This window comes from Manis javanica, chromosome 11 (assembly GCF_040802235.1).
Source record: "Manis javanica isolate MJ-LG chromosome 11, MJ_LKY, whole genome shotgun sequence".
Lineage (NCBI taxonomy): Eukaryota > Metazoa > Chordata > Mammalia > Pholidota > Manidae > Manis > Manis javanica.
Window position 1 is genome coordinate 53,623,974 of NC_133166.1, and position 23,282 is coordinate 53,647,255.

The 23,282-nt window shown below is 40.6% G+C and overlaps 1 protein-coding gene across 1 annotated transcript in view; it reads right to left on the minus strand.

Annotated features, from left to right (window-relative positions):
• The window catches only part of FBXO3 (F-box protein 3), a 30,273-nt gene extending 21,979 nt beyond the window's left edge, over positions 1 to 8,294 (minus strand). Inside the window, exons 1-3 of the mRNA XM_037019727.2 lie at positions 8,145 to 8,294; positions 3,940 to 4,029; positions 1,832 to 1,995 (exon numbers count right to left, since the gene is read on the minus strand). Coding sequence (XP_036875622.1) covers positions 1,832 to 1,995; positions 3,940 to 4,029; positions 8,145 to 8,248 — 358 coding nt within the window. The 5' untranslated portion in view covers positions 8,249 to 8,294. The remainder of the gene's footprint in view (positions 1 to 1,831; positions 1,996 to 3,939; positions 4,030 to 8,144) is intronic.
• Between the last annotated feature and the right edge of the window lie 14,988 nt (positions 8,295 to 23,282).

A 23,282-nucleotide genomic window follows, 5' to 3' on the forward strand; every position in this document is an offset into this window, starting at 1 on the left:
GGAAAAAAGGTGAAATAATAAAAACAACAGACAAACGAGGCAAAAGAGAAATATAAGGATATATGTGTTTATGATACAGTAAAATCAAGGTTCAGAGAGGCATCCTACTATAAAAGAATTTGGGAGCCAGTCTGACCACATTCAAATCTCAGCTCTACAAGCACTGGCTGTGGTGATCTCTCTGGCAAGTTATTTCACTTCTTTAACCCTGTTTTATCCATGAAATGGGGGATAATACTACCTACCTGAAAGGATTATAATGAGGATTAAAGAAACTTCATGTGTTTAATGCTTTACTGGAACTCAATAAATGTTCATTTGTTCTCCTTACCCCCTAGCCTACATGTATGAGGAAGTAGTGAAAAGGTTAGGAGGAGTCAAGAAACCTACAGCAGAGTTCTCTGTCACTTACTAGCTATGGGACCTTGTGTAAGTCACCTACACTCTCTGAGCCTGTTCCTTCACCTGTAAAATAAGGGAACTGGTATAAACCCAGGATCAGAAAACTATATCCGGCAGGTCAAATCCCAGCCAGCCACTATTTCTGTAAATAGTTTTCTTGCAGCACTGCCACTCCCATTTGTGCATGTATTGTCTATTGCTGCTTCCCCACATAACAAAATTGAAGAGTTATGACAGAGGCCATCTGTCTACCAAAGACTAAAATATTTACTATCTGGTCACTTAAACAGAAAGTTTGCCAACTTCTCATTTAATAAATAATAGTATCATAAACCCTTCTTATTTTACTTATCACTACCTAATACCTATCTTCAGAATTATTTTCCTCTTGAAATTACTTAACCCCACATACTAAGTGAGTAATATCATTCTTTTCTTCCAAGGGAAAAAAGCTATTGAGAATACTAATCAAGGGTACTTTCCTTCAAAGTTCTACTCTCTCTGCCACATCATTCTTTCTTCTACCTCCTAGAAATTTAGTTTTAAGTACTTGGTGATGCAATCATGATTTATATGAAATTCATATGGGAAGTTACAGTGGAAATATGAAATGTAAAAGAAATGCTATTTCAAAAGAGACCTTAGTTAGAAAGGAATGCATTTCAGAAGAACTGATTCCAATTTCAGCTTAGCAAAACCAAAAAAATTCCTTTCTGTAGAGGAATGTGAAGAAGCTAGGAAGCTAAAGCAGGTTAAGTAGCAATATATGTACAATCTGTTTTTGTACTTTATTGGACATAAGGTAACAAATCAAAGTAATGGGTAATAAGATACTAGCTTTTAATATTTCTTCCCAAAACTGGACAGTAATAGTATAGTTCAAAGAGCACAGATTCTGGGGTCAAATAGACCTCAGTTCAAATCATAGTTTTTACCATTTGTAAATGCTGAAACAGATATAAAAGTTTTCCTTACTCTGTTATGCTGCCCTTATACTTTTAAAGACCAAGGTCTTTAATATTTGGTTTTTCCAGATGATTAGGATGTCAAACACTTACTTATACTGAAAATAGGAAAGTGGGTTGATACAGCAGGTAGTAAAAAATATTTTAGAAGAAATCACAATAGTTATTCTTAAGCAATCTTAGCATTACTAGTTTCTTTATATAAAACAAATGTCAGGATAAAGAGCTCAGCTTTCCCTTCTAATAAATAATCATGTGAGTCCTAAGGCTGGCAAAAATGGGACAAACTCTACAGTAAGGGTCCTTTTAGCAATACAGGCTTTCTATTTCCTTGACCAAATGTGAATGGTGAATTACAAATAATGTTAGATTAGCACAGATTATCATAGATGATAGACACCCCAAATTATTTAACCTACTTATACTAATTAAAATGGGGAAGAGAGACCCTGCATTCCCAGTACCTTTCAGAGATAAAACCATCCGAGGACATCTGGGCTCCAAATATTTCTTGAGATCATCCCAGGCCTTTTTAATAGCAGCATAGTGGTCAATGTATCTTCCTACATCAGAGTAAGTATCTATGAAGAGAGATTTCCAACACTGATTCTTCTGTGTTTTCTCTTCCCTAAACAGATTAAAAAAAAAAGAGATTAAAAAATCTTTGAAATTAAATTAGCATACATTTTAGACACTTACTGACATACTTTGAGAATTTCTGCTTAATTTGTCTTCCTTATCATTTATTTTAGCCAAAAATGAAGACTAGATAGCAAAAAGTGAGACATCAAAAAATTTAACATTTAAAAATTTTAAATTACCTTTTTTTAATTAAAACATTTTAATTTACTTCTGGCATGGTAGAATTATGAGTCACTTATTTTCTTACTTTGTACTTATTCTTTTCCTAACTTTTGAATCCTTAAAAAAGTTATGTGAATAATATATGGGATATGAATTTCAACTTACTCCTAAAAACATACCAATTAACAACTTAAAACATGTATGTACTTGTTCTGTTTTAGAGTATATTGAGCATCTCACAAAGCAGTAATAGTAATCTAATTTATCCAATTGGATTAGCTAGAGAATCACATAGCATCAAAGTAATCATGATTCAATATTTCTATTTTGTACAATTCCACAAACATTTATTGAGTATCTACTTATCCGCTAAGGACACTAAAAATAAGGCAAATTTTTTGCCTTAAAAAATGTATAGCCTAATCAGAGAGAAAGAATGAAGTGTAAATTTAAGAGTCAGAAGTAGTGCAGGATAAGGCAGCCACAACAGGCCTCAAGGTAACATATAAATGAGCTTGGATCTCATCCTGTAGGGAACAGAGAGCCACTGAAGTGTTTTAACAGGGAAGTTAAGAGGAGAATGTAGTTGTGGTATGGGAGGTGTGTAAATAGAAGCACAGAGATGAGTTAGGAGAGTTTTTCCATAATCCTGGTAAGATATGATGAACTAAACTAAAACTAATAGCTAGATGAAATGAGTAGGAAGATTCAAGAAATATAGAGGTTAAAATCAGAAAGGCTTGGTAACTGGATGAATATAGGGAGTGGAGGAGAGGATCTGGGTTGATTGCTGTTTTGGTTTAGATGCTTGGGTGGATGGTACTGCCACGAAGGCCAGGAACGTAGTGGGATCAGGTTTAGGGAGAAAAGCACAATTCAGGGTGTTTGCTTTACTTTGCAGTGGGGGAGGATTTAGCAGGGAAGTATCTTTTTATTAAAAACGTAAATAATACATACACATATTATCAAAACCAAAAAAGTACCCAAGAACTTACAATGAAAAACTAGTCACTGGTTCTAAGCCCAGCTCCTCAAAGGAAACTTTTGTTATTTCTGGAAGTTATCTCTATAATTCTTGATATTTATATCTCTAGTTGTTAACTTATCAATTTTATATCTATCTATTGGTACCCCAAAATAAAAGATCAGAATATGGTAATACTTAAAATTCCTTCTTACCCACTGTTGGATTCCTTCTCCCAATATTTGATAGCTCTTACTAGTTATTAACTTTTTTTTAGTAGCTTGCAGCTTTAAATAATATACTTTAAGCTCTAACTTCATGCTTCACTAACGTCAGTCACTACCTGACTCCCCTCAGTCTAGGAAAAAGATACTAACAATCCTACCCCTTCTTTCACATTTTCCAACTGTTACCTTCTCTCATCTATGCTTTTATTCTGTCAAATTAATTAACATTTACTGAATTCAGCGAACCCTTGTTGGTCATCCAATGGAAAGGCCCACCAGACAGTTGTGCAAACAAGTCTGGAGCTCGGCGGATGTCAGGGATGGACAATCAGGTTTGGGAGTTTGGAGCACACAGCAGTCACTATAAATTGCAACAATGCATGTTGGAGGACTCACAGAGGGAGAAGGGCAGTGGGCCAAGGACAGAAGCTTAGAGAACACCAGTACTTACGGGCAGGGACAAGAAGAGCCATCATAGGAGATAAAGAGGCAAGGGTTAGAGAGGAGAATCAGAACAGACTAGTGTTAGAGAAGCCAAGTGCCAAATTTCAAGAATACATAGTTCCCAAATACTCACTCGGATATCAGCCAGTATTTTTTGCAATGTCTTCTCCACAGCGGATCATGACTTGATAGCTGGCTAAGTCTTCGACTGACATAGCAACAACTGGCAGTAACCAGATTCACAGTTAGTATAAAAGAAAATAAGAAAATAACTAAAAAGTAAAGATGAATATATTCAATGTTATGTTTTATTTTATTCCTTTTGTTTATTTAATTTTCCACTTTCTCTTCTTATAATTGCAAACCAGTATTTTCTAAAACATGTTTTACATGTTAGCTAGTATGATTACCTTGTAAGGAGTGAAATCTTAATTATTTGAGGTCACAAACAAACCCCCATATCTCTACGATTGTAATTTTCATATGAAAAGCCTATAAAACATATAACTATTGGAATTAATTTCAAATCAGAGTTTTCCTATGTCATTTCTAGATTATTTCAAAATTATTTCTTCATTACAGGAAGTTATGTTATTCAGGTGTGAAAGTGGTTTTTCTTTTCTCCTTTTTTAAAAAATCTGCGAGACACTTGATATTAAATATACAGGCCTTTGTTTGTTTTGATTTTTTTCTTAAAGAAATATTGCCACCAAAGACACTTTTTAATTAAGAACTATTGGGCAGCCCACCTCTAAAAGGTGACAGATTCATAACAATTCTGATTCATTACCCATAGCTATTCAAGTTAGTATCAGCTGCTTAAAAACATGGAATGTTGGAAAAATTATTTTATTATACAGAGATTTCTAGTACAATAACACTCCAATCCTGAAAATCCCACCCTACATAACAAATTTGTAAAAAGAATTAACCTAAGATTAGGAAAATGGATTTCTATCCTTTAAGAGGAATCAAATGATAGAAAGTATTCAAAGATCTCCCGTAGGCAATAGCTAATCAATTAAAGGAATCTTAAATCATATGGGGTTTATCAAGGCCATGAATAGGGCATGTTAAAAAACACTGCCTTTGTTTCATTTTCAGATTTTATATAAACATCATCCTCATACTTTTCTGCCAACCTCAGAAGATGCCCAAACTAACAATTGCAAACATAGGAATCCCTCGTTTTGTGAATTCAGAGTACATACCCTCTTTTCTTGATCCCTCTCCATCCACTGTCACAAGTGTTAAACAACATGAGAGAATCTCTGGAATAAGCACAAAAGGTGACTCTGACTGCACATCAAGGATGAGAACTACTGTTCTACATATTCTGATTCAGCTGGCTTGGGGTGAGATCTGTACCTCAGGCATGTGCATGTTTAAAAAGTGCCACTTGTAATTTTGATAGAGTGAGAGTTAAGAATGAATTATACATAATAAGTCACCATAGAATAGAGAAGATTCAAACTTCTGCCACTGATTCTACATAATGACCCCACTGGACCAATCCAATCCAGTTCAGCAAATATATACCAAAAACTTCAGAACTTAGCAATGGGCAGACCACTTGGCAGAGCCAGGTTGCAGAGTGTAGGAAAGAAGATGGTTTATATGATGGTTTCTTTTATATGTCAGTTTGCTTGGGCCAAGGGATGCCCAGCTGGTTAAACATTATTTCTGGTTGTGTCTGTAAGGATGTTTCAGGAAAAGATTGGCATTTGAACTGGTGGATTAAGTCAGCCAGATGGCCATCCTCAATGTGGGTGCACATCAGCCAATCCATTGAGGGCCTGAATAGAAAAGGCAGAGGAAGCCTGGGTTTGCTCTCTGCCTGACCACCTGAGCCGAGACACTGATCTTCTCCTGCCCTTCATGCTCTCGGTTCCCAGGCTTTCAGACAGACCCAGACTGGAAACTACACCATCAGCTCTCCAGCTCTCTCAGCCCTCTGAACTACACCAACAGCTTTCTTGGGTCTCCTCCAGTTTGTGGATGGCAGATTGTAGTACTTCTCAGGTTTCCATAACTCATTAGCCAATACCTTATAATAAATCATATATATATGCATATATATATATATACACACACACACAGATATCTAAAAATCATATACATGTATACATATGTGTACATTGTGTACACACACACACACACACACACACAGTCTACTGGTTCTGTTTCTCTCAAGAACCCTAATACAGTATTCAACTTAGTTTACTTCCACAAATATTTATGGAAGGATCATGTCCCTTCTATTTAAAACTTTCATTACTACCTAAAGCATTTAAAATAAAATCTGATCTCCTCACCTTGGCTCACAGGTCCTGCATGATCTCACCAGTCTGTTCTCAAGCCACGCTGCCTGTGAGTCACTCCCTACCTCTCGCAATACCAGTCTTCTAACTCCTCCAACAGGCTTGGCTATTGTCCTGTCAGCTTCTGAAGACACTGCTCCATCTTCTAGGACTGCTCTATGATGTCTTTCACATATGGCAGCTACTTCCAATTTGAATCCCTCCCTCTCATTCCTTAAGAGAGCAATTGCTGTATTTCTTTCACAGCACATAGCATCTCTTTAATTGTGCACTTGTTTGCTTTTCCAACTTGCCTACTAGACTGTAGGCTTCATGAGAGGAGCCTTCTGTCTTGTTCACTACTGCACCCTAACATTTAATAGGTTGGCATGCAACAGGCATTGAAAAAATCTGTTGAATAAATAATGAATAAAAAGGTAAACAAGGCAATCTTTACATTTAAGAAGTGCACAATCTATGTGGCATGACAAACTCTGGAGAGGAAGGATGAAAAGTAGAAAGAGGACTCAGGAGAGGGGATCTTAAAGGAATTCTAACTTGCCAGGTTGTGAAGACAGGGGCAAGGCATTCCAGGTCTGGAGATTAAACCACAGAACAAAAAAACACAAGTGTGCAGTTTGCTGGCAGTAGTCTGACATGGCTAGAGTGGACTGTGCCAATGATAGGTTACAGTCTGTGAACAAACAAGAGGCATGCTAGGTTTTTAAGTGTGACAGATTTTTTAAAGACCACTCTTTCTTTGGTGTAGCCCACAGATAAAAAGGGTTTGTGTGATAGATTTGTAAGATGCTATAGTAACATATTATTTCAGATGAAAACAGTTTGCAGCTGGAACAGACTTTACCAAAATGATGATAAACTTTACCTGCTTTAGTATAAGCCTGAGTAGAGAAAAATTTATTTTCTAGAAAAATAAAATGGTACAGGTACTACTATAGATAGTAGCCAGAAGCTAGAGTTATTCCTCTGTCCCTGTCACCACTTAGCTAGGTGATCTAACAGTCCCAGGAACTCCAATTAGACTGTGTTACTAAAAGGATCCCTGATAACACAAGGCACAATCATCATCAAATGGCCAGAATCCAATGGTTAATCCAAAATAAGTAAATAAATAAAACAAATCTTGCCTACCCATCCTTAAGAGGGCGACTTCCCTCCTCTGCAAATACACATGGTGGCACAAGGAAGACAGAACCATGCCACTAGCTGTCAACTGTAAACAGCGCCATTTCCTCCGCCATCCCAGACAGTCTCAAGCACTGAGGGAACTGGGCATTTAACCACCCTTACCAGCAAACGCTGTTTATTTCTGCGACTTGCTGGTAACGGGGGAAACCCAAAGCGTACAGGAGACAAGACGGTCACCTGTTATCTGTCATCGGAAGTCAGTACCAAAGCACAAAATCCAACATGCAACCGTGAGGAGGAAGCCTGAGAGCAAAACAATTACCACGCGTATAAGTCCGAAAGTGAGCCCTGCCAGATACCGTGGGGCCGCGGAAGTCGCACCTAGGGCCGGGGGCTCACCTGGCTCCTCGCGCGCGGCCCCCCTGCTCACTCCCTCGCCCGACTCCGCAGGCCTCGGGCCCGAGCAAAGCGCGCCGGGCCCGGACAGCGCCTTTGCAAAGCGGCCGGGGCTAGTCCCGATCCGGCGGAGGCCTGCAGGGCCGGTGGGCAAGGGGCGCGGGGGTCCTCGGCGGGGAGCAGTACACCCTTCCCGCCCCCACTCCCCTCCTGGCGAGCGGGCCTTGCCAAGGCCTGAGAGAGGCACGGCTCTCCTCGACCCGCAAGCTTGGGCCCTGGACGGGAGACCTCCAGGCGGGGCCCTTTCCGCCCGGGACCCCGCAGGTCGCCCCGGCCCCCGGGTGGCTCTGCAGGATCAGGACGGCCCTGGCGTCACCTTCTGGCTGACGGGGGACTCCGGGTCCTGTCTGCGAGCCGGGCCTCTGACCCTACTGCCGCACTGCCTCCCTCCACCTTGCGACCCCCACCCCTGCCATGCGCGTCGTCCTATTACTTGATTAGGTCCCGGTAATCCAAGAATGATAAGATGAGGAGCAGGGGATCGGTGGGCAGCGATTCTAGGGTCAGCGGGGCCAAATCCGTCTCCATGGCCGCCATCTTCCCTGGCCCGGCGCAGGCCTGGTCCCGCCCCGGGCCCGGCCAGCCCCGCCCCGCCCCGCCCAATCCCCGCCCCTCCCCGCCCAATCCCCGCCCGCCGCCGCCGCTGCCCGGGCCGCTCCCCCTAGGATGTTATGCAAGCTTTGGGGAAGCTCCGCCCACAGGCGGGCCAAGGGGCGGCTCCCGGGGAGGCTCCGCCCGCCGGCCGCGAGCGCAGCGCTGGCGTGGTTGGGGCCGTTTGAGTCGTCTTTCCACTCCGCCAAGGTGCTGGAACTCTGCCCGCCGCTCACATGCTCCCCTTCAGATCTCTCGAGCTCGCGCCTCCCTCTCAATCCCTAAACTTATCCAGCCCGGACCCCTTTCAGGCTCTGTTCCCAGATCTTATGCCTGAGCCCTTCTAGCCCCTCTTGCCAAATTTTACACCCGGTATCCCTGAAGCCCAGCCCTAAATCTCATAGTAAGTCCCCTCCGTTCTTGGCCCCTAATCTATCCTAGAAAACCCCTCATCCCTCCGCTTCAGCCTCCCTCGCCCCTCTAGTGCCTTGTACACAGCAGGGCAGCACCGAGCTTTGTCCACTCGGTGGGGCAGAGCTGGGAATCAACCAGACGCATCGGCGGAAGGCTCAATCTGCCAAACCCGGGAAATAATCTACCAAAACTGAGAGCATAATTTTACCCACCCGTCCCAAGTGAAAGGTGCCCAGGGACTGAATCTAAGGGTCAGCCCCCCTCAATTTGGCTGTCATGGTTAGTTTTCAGTCTATTAGGGCAATGCAAAGTGTAAAGTAAACAAATTGTGTGTGTGTGTGTGTGTCCAAGGTTTGATCTCGGAGGGTCAAATACCCCGGGTGTGAAGGGACAAACAGATCCCCAGTGGACATACTTGAACGTTTATGATGGCTGCTCTTTAGCTTTGACAAAGTGGTATTAAAATAGGAATGGGAGAGGTGTCCTGAATATCGAGCTATGGAATACACAAGTATCTTATCTCTTCTTCTGGTTGCTTTTCCAAAGGCAGTATGGTGTAAGGACTTTTGGGTGGGGTCTAGTCAGATCTGGACTTTACATGTCTGTCATTTACTTTATTCGAAGTGAGATGGTGGACTAGTTAACTACGCCCTAATTCTATGAGTCTGTTGATTCCTTTTCAGAAACCATCCCTCCCCTAAAGTGTTTTAGGGTTGGTAATAAGTGTTTGTGTAAAGCTCCTGGCTAGGTATTCAATAAATGTTAATTTCCCAAGCCTATATGTGCATTCATCAATAAGTTTTCAAAATTTTCCTATATCCTGGAGAAAGTTTCCTCCCAACTATTTGGAAAAGTGGAATGATCCCTTCTACCCAACCCCCACCCCCAACACACACAAAAACACTCCATTTCTGCAATTCACCTTTATATTCATGTTCTATATCTGTGGTTTTGTCTATTTATACCCCCCCCACACACACATACATGCTGTATTAATCATGTTTTTAACTTTTCTGTATCTTATGCCGCTTTGACATAAAAATTTGGCTGGGGAGAGACTGCCCTCCCAGTGCTAGCCAATTCCTAAACATACTAAACCACTTAGTTAGGAGCATGTCTCTCTCATACAAGTTAACCACACCCTTTATCTAATTTTCACACACCAAGCAAGTATTTTCCCTGCCCTAAATCATCCCAGGGCCAGGTAACTGGCAACTAGAGACCACCCTTATAGCCCAAGCCATCATATATTGTTCAAACTAGTCTATCCTAAACTGTTTATTCTTGTCTGCCCTGCCTTCCCAGTGGAAACCCTAATAAAGGCTCCAGCCTAAACCTTCCCCTTGCACCTGCGTCTGCCTCCTGACCAAAACCTGATGCTTCCATTGTGGCCTTGCATGGCATGGTGTGTCCCCTTCTCTAGGGAACTGTAAGTAATAATAACCTTTCAGTGGCATTGCCCTTGCCATGTCATCACTCAGTCACCTCCATAAATTACAGTCCCACAGCACAAATCCCAGCAAAAAAATACAACAAAAACAAAAAACAAAACTCTGCTTACAACTCTGTACTTCCAAACTATTTATGAACATACTTAGAGCCTCTATTGAATTGAATTCAGGCCAGTCGTTCCCTGTTTGTCTCACCAGACTGTAAACTCAGTTTTTTTCATCTTTGTAACCCCAAGGCCTACATGGCGTCCAACAAGTAGGAAGTTTAAATTCAGGTTGAATGGATGAAGACAGAACAGTCATCTCTCTTTATATAGGTAAACGCTTATATGAGCATTTGATACTAATTCACATTTGTCTCTACTCTCCTTCAGAAGGGCTACTTTACAATTGTTTTAAATCCAAAAGCTGGTAGGACTTTCAAGTACACTGCATTTGCTTCTGCTATCTTAATTGCATTTTCCTTTCCTTTGGACTTGGTCCAGCTGTGACCTAATGAGAAGACCAAAACTATGAATTTATCCTATTGTCATGGCCAAGATTAAGGTGAGGTGAGAGAGGCACTTATCCGGGGCACATAATCTAAGGGGGTGCCAAAAATCCCTCAGTAATCAAGATAAATAATATTTTAATGCAATCAAAATTAACGTGGAAAAAAATCCATGATGAGCAAAATACCAAAATCTTAGGTAAAACAGGATCACACAGAGCTATGCAAGCCAAATTTCCTAAGGCCAAAAGAAAAACATGTGCACCTAAATATGTGTTTTTATGTCTTCTTTAAATGGTTACTTTTTACTCCAGAAGGCCCGAAGGGTGCTCAGGAAGAGGACTTGCTTCTCCCAGGTGGCTGGGCTCAGAGCTCCTGCCATCCTCCCTAGCTCTTCTTGAGTGTCATCAAGGTGCCGGCCCCTTCTGGGGCCATGCCTCCCTAGGGAAGTGGTCTCAACCCATACTCCATTTTTCTCCCCAACGTATGATAAAGCAGATAGAGGAGGTTGGAGGAGCAATGCAGGTAAACAGGACCCAGGAGAGCCTTTTCCTGGACTATGCCTTCTGTTACCATTCACACCCTTCCCCAGCCCCATACACTCTCAATATTGGCTGGAAAAGGGAGCTGGGACTTGGCTATTCGGCTCTCCTGGGCTAAGGCTGAGGGCAAGGGCTCCAGAGCCTGTGCACCTGCACGGGAGGAAAAGTCCCTCCACACCTGCTTATTGTTTTGGAAGCTAGTCCCTGAAGGGCATAGAAGGATTTCCCCCAGATAGTATTTATTTGCCATCACTGGTCCTATGGTAGATCAGAAAGCACAAGGTTCTGAAAGAAGAGTTCATAAGTGGCATTTAAAAAAAGTTTTGTCTATTCTTTCAGGAACACAGATAGATAATGCCTGAGAATAAATGTACTTACATGTTCTTTTTAGAACTCAGCGGCACCTTGGTCTATGGTGAGTAGTTCTTAGGGTACAATCTCCTACCTCTAGGAGTTTACACCGTAGCTTCATCAGCTTCAGGGTTCCCATCGGCTATTCTGGTAAATCCCTCAGACATTCATTCACCTGTTCACATGTGAGGGGCTGGGCTCAGGACGTAAGGGATCAAGAAGAACGCAGTGCTCTCCCTGCTTTGATGCAGTTACTCTTTAGAGGGTGAGAGATACACTCCTTCCCTGTTTGGCTGATGAAAGACAAATTGACTGGGCCCTGGTGTCTTGTTTTCTCCCTCATCCTCTGGCTTGGTAGCTGGCTGCCTCAGCAGGTCTGAGTTTGCTGGGAGAGAGGACAGGCATTCTCCAGATATTCAGCTCCAGAGGCACCTGCTAAATGGTGGTCTAGCTGTGCCCCACTCCCCATATGTAAAACGTTGTAGTTTAGGGTCCCCCTCTAAACTTTCTGGGGTGTGTTCAGCCTTCTGCCCAGCCTAGGCTCACCTCTCACTGGGACAATGAAGGCTGAGAGCTGGGATGGGAGTGAGGTGGGGAGAGGGAGTCATGTGCACTTTCCTTCTCTGCCTGTAGCCGCCTCCCGAACATTTATGCCCTGTGGCATTGGTGGTATGTGTCCTGGGCCCCTGAATGGTAGCTGCATGGAGGTCACACTTCACTTTGTCTCACACTGAGTGTTTTTGGGAATGGCCTTGTCCAGTTGGGCTTCCCAGGGGAAGGAGCCGCTCTCTGGAGATTCTCAGGAGGTCCTGTCAAGTTGTAGGGTGGGACTGGGACTGGACAGCACCAGCCCTGGTGTCAGCTCTCTTAGGAAGGTGGGGCAGCCCTGGAATCAGGGAGCCCAGGAGATGAGCTGGTGGGAGGACCAGTGTGGAGCTTCCGGACCCCAACTTTTCCAAATAAGTGCATCCCCCAAGAGATGGACCCTGGGCAGAAGGGCTGTTCCTGATGGGTTAGGAGGTCTGCCTCTGCAGAGCCCAGGAAAATGCAGGAGTATGCTTATGCTTTAAGGCTGGAAGCAGGGAGAAGGATAAAATTTCAGGGACCATGGAGATTAGGGGTTGCCCCTGCTGCTCAGAAAGGCAGCCAGCATGATGGGTTGAGGTAAAAATATGGAATGGATTTCACTGCTCATGTGGAGCAAAAAAACATACACATACGAAGCCATGGCTAATGAGAAACATGAAATGGATGTAAGAAGTTTAAAGGCACAGTTCGTAAAAATTAGGTTCTAGGACTTTGGTCCTCTGCTCCTCCCTTAGGTAAGACTTAAATATTCCTGAATTTACTAATCAAATGTCTGTCATTTTTTTTTTGTCTGGAATATACTTCTTGTTTTCTTGCAGGCTGTGTAATTGATATGATCCTTCTGGAAGCATGGCGAGTAGACCTGCTGATGGAATACATTTAAGTGTCCTCTATTGGTAGCTTCAAATCAGTGAATCCTGAGGGTGTGGCCAAGAATGGCCTGGAATCCCAAAGTTTGCCAAGATTACATCATTGAAACGATGTCTCCTACCAGGGGCAGAGTCCTTGAGCCAAAGCTGCCCCTTAGAGAAGTGCAGAGACCCACAGGATTGGTCTGCACAAATACTCCATCACAGTCAGTCATGGATTAGGAGCAACCCAGAAGAAGAACGACTTTGATGCAAAAGCATGGTGGGCAGCAAGCTTGCATTGTGGTACCTGCTGCAGGAGATCTGAGCAGGAAATCTGAGATATTTCTATGGCCATCACACAGGAAAACTTCACTAATGGCCTAGCAATTTGGTCAGGCCATTGGGCCACCCAAAGACTGAATCGATAAAGATATACACAAAAGGGGCACCTTCTGAGGAAATAATTATAAAGGAACAAATTCTAGAAAATGCTGACTAAAAAGACTGATAAGGCATATATGAGCATCATGAGTATGATAGTGCACTGAGTCTAACCCACCACACTAATGGAACCATCAAAAGAACAGGATATCCAACTAGAAATTTTTTCAATACATGTAGAAGCCACTAGTACTGAAAAAGCTTGTGCTCTTGGCCCATTCTTGGTGTCTGTCCAGTTGGTGGCCTGGTGGTCTCCACAAGCCTGGCCAGTTCAGCTGTTTGTGGCCGTTGATCAGTTAGTTGCACACTACCATACCACCCTCTGTCTTGGCTTAGCCATGAGGCACCCAGGAGTCAAGCATCAGGCACAGAGGAGAATGTAAACAGGAAGAAGATACTCCCTCCCCACACCCAGCACAGTTGAGGAATGTATCAGAGTACTTTGGGGAAACAGAATCATACTCAGATTTCAAAGGAAGAGATTTAATGAACAGGTAGACATGTGGGAAGGCTGAAAAAGCAAAGAAGGAATATAAAGTAATCCAGAAATTTGGACTGCCAGAAGCAGCTACTATCCTAGGGTTCTGGAATCAAGATGGAAAATAAAAGATTATAGAATGAAGGAGCTGGAAAGAGGGGCTGCCACTGGCATCCCTAAGGGTCAAATGCTGAGATGTTTGAGGAAGGATTACATGCAGCTGGTGTCAAGCTCTCTGAAAGGGGAACACCTCATAGTAGGTGCTCAGATAGCAGAACAGGTAATTCACAGCAGATGCTCAGAGCCTTAAAGGTGAAGTTGCCAGATTTAGTACATACACCACATACTGCGACCACCCCCACTGCTGTCAAACAACAAAAAAGAACCAAAAACAACAACAAAAAAGCCAACAGCCGGGACACCCAGTGAAATTTGAATGATTTGTAATTGGTCTTGTATATGTGCATTTAAATAAAAGGAAGACATCACATAGAGCATATTTATACTAAAAATTATTCATTCTTTATCTGAAATAAATCATAACTCTGTAATTATCTATCTCTTTAATTATACTTTCTTGATTTGGCTCTCCCTAATGTCTTCTTGTTTTGCAGAATTTGCTTACAAAAGTCCTTGCATTTACAATCTGCATTTTATTTACAGTGCAGCATAGTTTCTGCAGTGGTCACATCTCACTTACTTTGTTCTTTTGTCCAATGAACATTCAGTAATGAGAAAACATCCTCAGCAATTGCATTGTGAGCTTGCATACTGATATGTACTGACTGACACTGACTGGTTCAGTTTCAGAGGCTTGAGGCCATCAGGGACTTGCTAACGTTCAGAAGTTTGGTTTTTTGAGTGAAGCTATCACTGATTAATTTTTAGAGGAAAAATTATCTCTAATTAATAGTGGGTACTTGTCCATGACCTGGAATGTTGATCAAGGAATAATCTCCTTCCTTGATGATATGAAACACCAGTACTTTAACTCTCAGTACCCCCGTTTTGGTCTATCCTAAGTCATAGCTGCTGGAGAAACCATGTGGGATTGTCAATGAGTTTATTTGTGGGGGTGTGGTTTTCAGCTATGTTACATTTAAGCAACGTAAGCTTCAATTACTAAGGCAGAAAAAGAGCTCTAAGGGCTGATATTTTGTAATTTATTGGAAAACAGAAGGCTGAATACAGGGCATTGAGCATATCATGAGAAAGTCAATACAGGATACAGGATATAGTCACTAAATAGAGAACACATCATATGGAGGACTCCTCGGAACCCTACATGAAGGGTGTCTCTTGTTTGGCATTGGCACAACCTCACTACTAGTGCTTAGGATCCTGAAAGCGCACCCAGGGGCTGGGGCTCAGAGCTGCCCCTGAAGGGAGACCTGCTGAGGCTGCAAGAGAACCCCTCCTCCTCTGCCTCCTGCCTTGCAGTCTCCTGCCAGTGTTTCCCGATTGGCAGTGAATGGCAGGAACCAGCTTGCAAAAGCAACAGGGAGATGTCATTTGCAGACTTCCAGGCCCTGCATCCATATATAAGGGCAGGCCCGAGCTAAGAGATGAGATAAATAACACAAGGAAAAATTTGGCAAGGAAAAGAAACAAAAACCATCCAAATCGGAATGGAAAAAGTAAAATCATCTCTGTGTGCTGGTGATCTTGTATTTTACATAGAAAATCCTGAAGACTCCAGTCAAAACCATTAGAACTAATATATGAATTTAGTAAAGTTTCAGGATACAAAATCAATATAGAAAAACCAGTTGCATTTCTATACACTAACAATGAACTATTAGAAAGAGAAATTAAGAAAACAATCCAATTTACAATAGCATCAAAAAGGATGAGATACTTAAGAATAAATTTAACCAAGAAGGTAAAATTTAACCATTTCGGTACACTGAAAACTATAAAACATTGATGAAAGAAATTGAAAACACAAATAAATGTAAAGATATTCTGTGTTCACAGATTGACAGCTCTAATATGGTTAAAATATCCATGCTACACAAAGTGATATACAGATTCAATACATTCCCTAATAAAATTCCAGTGGCCTTTACACAGAAATAGAATCAATAGTCCTAAAATCTGTATGGAACTATCAAAGACCCCAAACAGCCAAAGCGGTCTTGAGAAACAAGAACAAAGCTAGAGGCATCACACTTTCTGATTTCATATTACAAAGCTATACTAATCAAAACATTATGGTACTGGCATAACAACAGGCACAGAGAAATGGAATAGAGAGTACAGAAATAAACCTATGCATATATAGTCAATTAATTTCAACAAATGCACCAAGAATATACAATGGGGAAGGGATAGTGTCTTCAGGAAATGGTGATGGGAAAAGTGGATATCTCTATGCAAAAGAATGAAACAGGATCACTATCTTACACCATACACAAAAATCAGTTCAAAATGGATTAAAAACTTAAATGTAAGACCTGAAACCATAAAACTCCTAGAAGAAAAGACAGGAGGTAAGCTCCTTGACAGCAAGCATAGCAATGATTTTTTGGATTTGACATCAAATCAAAGGCAACAAAAGCAAAAATAAGCAAGTAGGACTACATCAAACAAAAACACAAAGCTTTTGCACAGCAAAGGAAACCAACAACAAAACGAAAAAGCAGCCTATGGAATGGGAAAAGATATTTGCAGATCACATATGCAAAAAGGACTTAATATACAAAATGTACAAGGAACTCAAACAACTCAGTAGCAAAAACCACAAATAACCCAATTAAAAAATGGGCAAAGGACCTGAATAGACATTTTTCCAAATAAGATATGCAAATGGCCACCAGGTACATGAAAAAGTGCTCAATACTAATCATCAGGGAAATGCAAGTCAAATCATGATGTGTTATTACCTCACACTTGTTAGAATGACTATTATTGAAAAGACAAAAGACGACAAATGCTGGCAAGGATGTGGAGAAAAGGGAACATTTGTTCCTGTTGGTAGGAATGTCAACCAGTTCAGCTACCATGGAAAATAGTGTGGAGGTTCCTCAAGGAACTACCATATGATCCAGTAATTGCACTTTTGGGTATAAATCCAAAGGAAATGAAATCATTATCTCAAAAAGGCATCTGTACTCCCCTGCTCATTGTGGCATTATTCACAATAGCCGAAGTATGGAAACAATCTGTTGATTGATGAATGGATAAAGTATATACATATGGAATATTATTCAACCTTAAAAAAGAAGGAAATCCTGCTTTTTGCAACAACATGGATCAAGTGAAAAAAGCCAGAGAGAAAGACAAAGACTGAAACATTTATATGTGGTATCTAAAAAAAGAGAAAAAAATTGATTCACAGAAACAGATGGTAAAATGGTAGTTGTCATGGGGTGAAGGGTGGGAGAAATGGGGAGAGGTTGGTAAAAGAGTACAAACTTATAATTATAGAATGAATAAGGTCTGAGAATCAAATGTATAACATGGTGACTATAGTTGATAATGCTATATTGTAGAGTTGAATTTTGCTATGAGAGTAGAACATAAGTGTTCTTACAAAAAAGGTAAATATATGAGGTGGTGGATGCCCTAATTCCATAAGGATTGTGGGAATTCTTTCATAGTGTTTATGTGTATCAAATTATACTGTACACTTTAAATATATTACTATTTTATTTGTTAATTAAAGAAAGCTTTGTCAATTTGTCAATTTTCAATCAAGCTGAAAAAAACCAAAATGGGAGAGATAATAATAACAGATAACAGATAATAAGATAAAGTACAAATACAATAAAAAAGAAATGCATACATATTTTTAGAAGTGTACTTTGTTGTATTGCTTGTATTTTTTTAACAAATTGTAAATTAATCCTTAGCAAATGTTCATCTATATCATCATTATTAATGACTACATGTGTTTCTTAATATGAATGCAGCATATTTTACATATTGTCTCATATTGTGAAAAAATTCTAATTTTATTATAATAAATGGCATTGTTATAAATATCCTGTACATTCATTTTTGTGAATTGTTTCAGTTATGTTCAAGCATAAATTTTAGGTGTGGACATACTGGGTCAAATTTGCAAACGTTTTTTTTACAGTTTATCACCTATTTCTAAATGGGTCTCAAAATAGGCTACAAATAAAACATTGAGTTCTGAGTGTAGAAGTAGTGCAGACCATATTCTCTGATCCAAATATAATAAAGTCAGAAATGAAAACAAATGAATAATCTCAAAAGCCCCAACATTTTGACACCCTCCAAAAAATTAAAAATATATCTTCTGAAAACCTTTTTGGTCAAATAAGTTAAAACTGATATTACAGAATTATTTGATAGTAATGACAACCAGAATGGCATATAAAAAATTCATATTTTTGCCAAAACTTTACCAAGAAGCAAATTTAAAACCTTAAATATTTTTTGTATTAAACAAGGGGAAAAAATAGGTATACGAAGCATCCCACACAAGTTATAAAAGAACAAATACACTTTGAGGAAGCCAGATAATATAAATTAAGGGAAAGTCATAGTGGAAGGAATTGGGGCTAGAAAATAGTGGAGTTGCCAGGTATGTTCCAAATCTTGCTCTATGTGTATGTAAATGTGTATTTGTGTATGTGTGTATATTCAGCTGTGCTCGATGCAGGGACCACCATGGAAACCACCTCCATTCTGCTGACATTTCAGGAGACAAGAGAAACTCAAAACTAACTGACACAGTGGGATTAACTGGGATAATGTCAGTGTCAGTAGTGTCATGAAAGCACGACTGTGGAAGTGACTGGTTTAGTGGTGGACAGGTCAGTGAAGGAAAGCATCCTACAGAATTTTGAGGAGAATTTTGCCAAGTGAAATGCATATATAGAGAAAGTGAAGTCTAGGTGTGGGTGATTGTTTCAAGGCACTAGAATTCTTTCCCATGGCTGACTAGTTCTAGCCATCTATAGGACTATTAAATACACAACCTTATATTTTTACTTATACACTTTCTTTTAGAGCAAAAATTCTTTTGATTCAGGTAATCTATTTTTAGAGCCTATTTTACATTATTAATAATTATGGCAGAAAATGAACTTCATAGAAATTAAATGTTTTTTTATTTCTTATCTGTAATTAGCTGATGATGTTAGCATGCAAAGATATATTTAAAACCTTTATCCTACTGTATGGATTTAAGTGTTGTCAAAGAATAGAAAGTCTATAAAACCATATGAAAATATTTTCATAAATTAAAAAATTTTAGGACTTTCTCTGTTGGGTGTCCCATAACTAAGTTGTAGTATTTTATATACTAAGTATGAAATAGGAAAAGTGAGATATGTAGAACTTCTTTTTCCAGAAAGGTATACTTTCTATTGTCCTTGCTGTTAGGAGTGTTTTCAAGGCACAAATGTCTAAATTCAGTATGCTTTCTCTTTTTGAGGAAAAGAAACAATGTTATCTTGTGTGTGTGTGTGTGATGTATGTTTGTAAAAGCCTACAGAAAGGTGCTGGAAGGCTTTTTTTAAGTGGCTGTTAACACTGGTTCGCTGGGGATGGAGAGGAGAATGTTGTGGATAAGGTGAGTAAGGAAAATAAGAGGAATGAAAGAAGATGATTACATTTGTGTTAAAAATTTTTTTTAAATTTTGTTATCATTAACATGAGCAACACTGTGGTTACTAGATTGCCCCCATTATCAAGTACCCACCACACACCCCACTACAGTCACTGTCCATCAGCATAGTAAGATGCTATAGAATCGCTACTTGTCTTTTCTGTGCTACACTGCCTTCCCCGTGCCCCTCTGCTACATTATGTGTGCTAATTGTAATGTCCCTTATTCCCCTTCTATCTTCCTTCCCACCCATCCTCCCCAGTCCCTTTCCCTTTGGCAACTGTTTGTCCATTTCTGGGTTCTGTGATTCTGCTACTGTTTTGTTTCTTCAGTTTTTGCTTTGTTCTTATGCTCCACAGATGAGTGAAATCATTTGGCACTTGTCTTTCTCTGCCTGGCTTATTTCACTGAGCATAATACCTCTAGCTCCATCTATGTTGTTGCAAATGGTAGGATTTGTTTTCTTCTTATGGCTGAATACTACTCCATTGTGTATATGTACCACATCTTCTTTATCCATTCATCTACCAATGGACACTTAGGTTGCTCCCATATCTTGGCTATTGTAATAGTGCTGCGATAAACATAGGGGTGCCTATGTCTTTTTGAGACTGGGCTGCTGAATTCTTAGGGTAAATTCCTAGGAGTGGAATTCTGGGGTCAGATGGCATTTTTATTTTTAGTTTTTTGAGGAACCTTCATATAGCTTTCCACAATGATTGAACTAGTTTATATTCCCACCAGCAGTGTAGGAGGATTCCCCTGTCTCTGCATCCTCGCCAGCATTTGTTGTTCCTATCCTTTTCTATGTTGGCCAGCCTAACTGGCATGAGGTGATATCTCATTGTGGTTTTAATTTGCACTTCTCTGATAATTAGCGATGTGGAGCATCTTTTCATGTGCCCGTTGGCCATCTGAATTTCTTACATGTGTGTTGTTTTGTTGTTACAGTGATAACTAGTGTGATGGTTAATTTCATGTATCAACTTGACTGGACCATGAAGTGCCCAGACATTTGGTCAAACATTATTCTCCATGTGACTGTGAGGGTGTTTCTGGGTAAGATTAACATTTGAATCATAACATTTATAGATTAGGGTATATATGAAAATCCCATGACTAATATAATGCTTCACAGTGACAGACTGAAAACTTTTAACCCTAGGATCAGGAATAAGACAAAGATGTCTGCTCTCATCTCTTCTATTCAATATTATACTGGGGATTCTGGTTAGGGCAGTTAAACAAACAAACAAAAAAAGACTGAAAGGCATCAACATTAGAAAGGAAGAAGCAAAACTATGTTTGCATATGGCATGATCTTGTATACAGAAAATCCTAAGGAATCCACACAAAAATATTTTAGCTAATAAGTTCAGCAAAGTGGCAGGACACAAGATCAATATATAAATATCAATTTTATTCCCATAGATTAGCAATGGGCAATCCCAAAATGAAAAATAAAGAAGAACAATTCCGTTTACAATAGCATCAAGGGTAATAAAACACAGGGAAAAAATTTAACAAAATAATACAAGATGTGTACATTGAAAATTATAAAACATTACTGAAAGATGTTAAAGAAGACCTTAATAAATAGAAAGACATACCATATTCATGAATGACTTAATGTTAAGAGGGAAATACTTTCCAAATTGATTTACATATTCAGTTCAATCCTTATCAAAATCCCAGATGGCTTCTTTGGAGAAATTGACAAGCTGATCTTAAAATTCATATGAAAATGCAAGGGACTCAGAATACCAGCACAATTTTGTAAAGGAAAAATAAAATTGGGGGACTCACATATTTTGATTTGAAAACTTACTAGAAAACTACAACAATAAAGAAAGTATGGTATTGGCATATGGAGATTTACATAGATCAGTGGAATAAAATTTAGAGTCTAGAAATCAGTAGTCTCTCCCATCACATGCAAGTCTCTGTTCTTGGAACTTTTACCATACAGTCAGCTTAAGGCCACTAGGGACAAACTTACAGTTTGACAAAATCAGGCTTATTAGCTCATTGCAATGAGAAAACTACACAATAGAGTGACTCAAGAGCTTCTCAACAAAGGGGAAAGTAGAATTATTATAGAATTTTGGGGAAGGATGGAATCTAGGTGAATTTCAAATGAAATAGTGCTTTAATGCATGGAGAACAATGCAGGGTGAGTGTTAAGAGAGTCAACATCAGGTCTGGACCGTGAAATGGCACAAAGTCATATTTCCTTGGAAACCACTAAGTTAAGATAAATGTGAACTCTTGTGTCCAGATAACTTTATCTGAACCTCTGCACCTGGGCTGTAAATCCAGTTTGCATCTTTGTCAAAGTTTCTTAGTTCCTCCCGGCAGGATGTGAATGTTTCATTCTTACTGAAGTAATTTCAAACAGCAGAGTTTCTGATAGTCTGATTTTAGAGGACACGTTTTCTTAGGGAGTAAGAAGCAGCAGTCGCTCTAAGAAAGATGTCCTGTGGCACTTTTCAGCTGCACACTGTGTCCTTGGGAGAAATACTGTTTACTGTGAACTGTGCTGCTGTCTTTATCTGTGTCTGTTATCCCAGTTTGATGAATGGCAGGGCTGGTTTTTACTTCCTTAGTATTGAGGAGGTCACAAAGAGTAATGTAATGTTGTTTATGCTCTTAAGACTCTAGAGGTAAAAAAGGCAATACTTGGATTAAGGAGGGACCAATACAGGCCGCCCTGAAAGTTCATGTCCTCTGCCTTTTGGTGGTTTTCAAGACACTGGTTCAGCAGGTTTGAGTTAGCTCAGAGGAAGGGCAGGCTGGGCTCCAGAAGAGAGGTGCCTCCTTTCTCACAAGCCCATGTCCTCAGCCAGGAAGCTTTGCAGTTATGTGGATTCCTCCTGTCCCTTAGAGAGCACAACACCACTAAGCTACTACTGCAGTGACCAGGCCAGCTATGCCCCCTTAGCCTAGACACACCCTCTGTTCACACACACACACACACACACACACACACACACACACACACACACACACACACACACACACACACACACACACACACACTCCCCTGCTCCTAGCTGTCCCTGGGAACTCTGCATTGGTGTGTGGCCCTGCTGGTATGTGTGTCCTTGTCCTCTTGCATGATGGTTCTGGCCACAAAGGCACACATCCTCTTTGTCTCCAGCTTTTGGAAGTTGCATTTTAAGCAGGTCCATCTTAGGGGTGGGAAACATTTTGTGTCAGGCCTCAGGAAGGGATGAAGACTGGTAAGCCAAGATCTCAGGTGGCTGCAAGCCTAGGGCTGGGTAAGGTGGCCTCAGCGTTCCAGAAGCTAGATGCTTGGTGGTCTGCTCTGAGATCTGGGATCTGAGAGGGATAGCAGGGACTCTGCCAGCTGCTGAAGACAAAAGGGAGAGGATCGTTTGAAAAAGAGGCAGATTCATTATAGAAAGAAAAGCCTGGTGGCAAGGCTGCTCATTGCCACCAAAAGGGAGGTGGGCACTGAAGCAAAGACAATGGCAATGCAGTGGTGGTAAAGAAGCCAGCTGCGCAGCTGTCAGACCTGCAGCATGGCAGACGGGATGACAGAAAACCCTGGTGTGAACTATGATACTCCTTTGAGGCAGGCTTATGGGCCAATGGGAAAACCTGCAAAGGCTTTAAGACAATTAGACAGACTGGGTGGTCAGGAACCAAGACTAGGCCTGGGATTTGGTCTCTGACTTCCCCTCTTCCGCAAGAGGTGGCTCCAAATTTCCTGAATTTGCTGAAGCCCAGAATTTACATGGCTATCAGTAGTAGTTCGTTCTTTTGT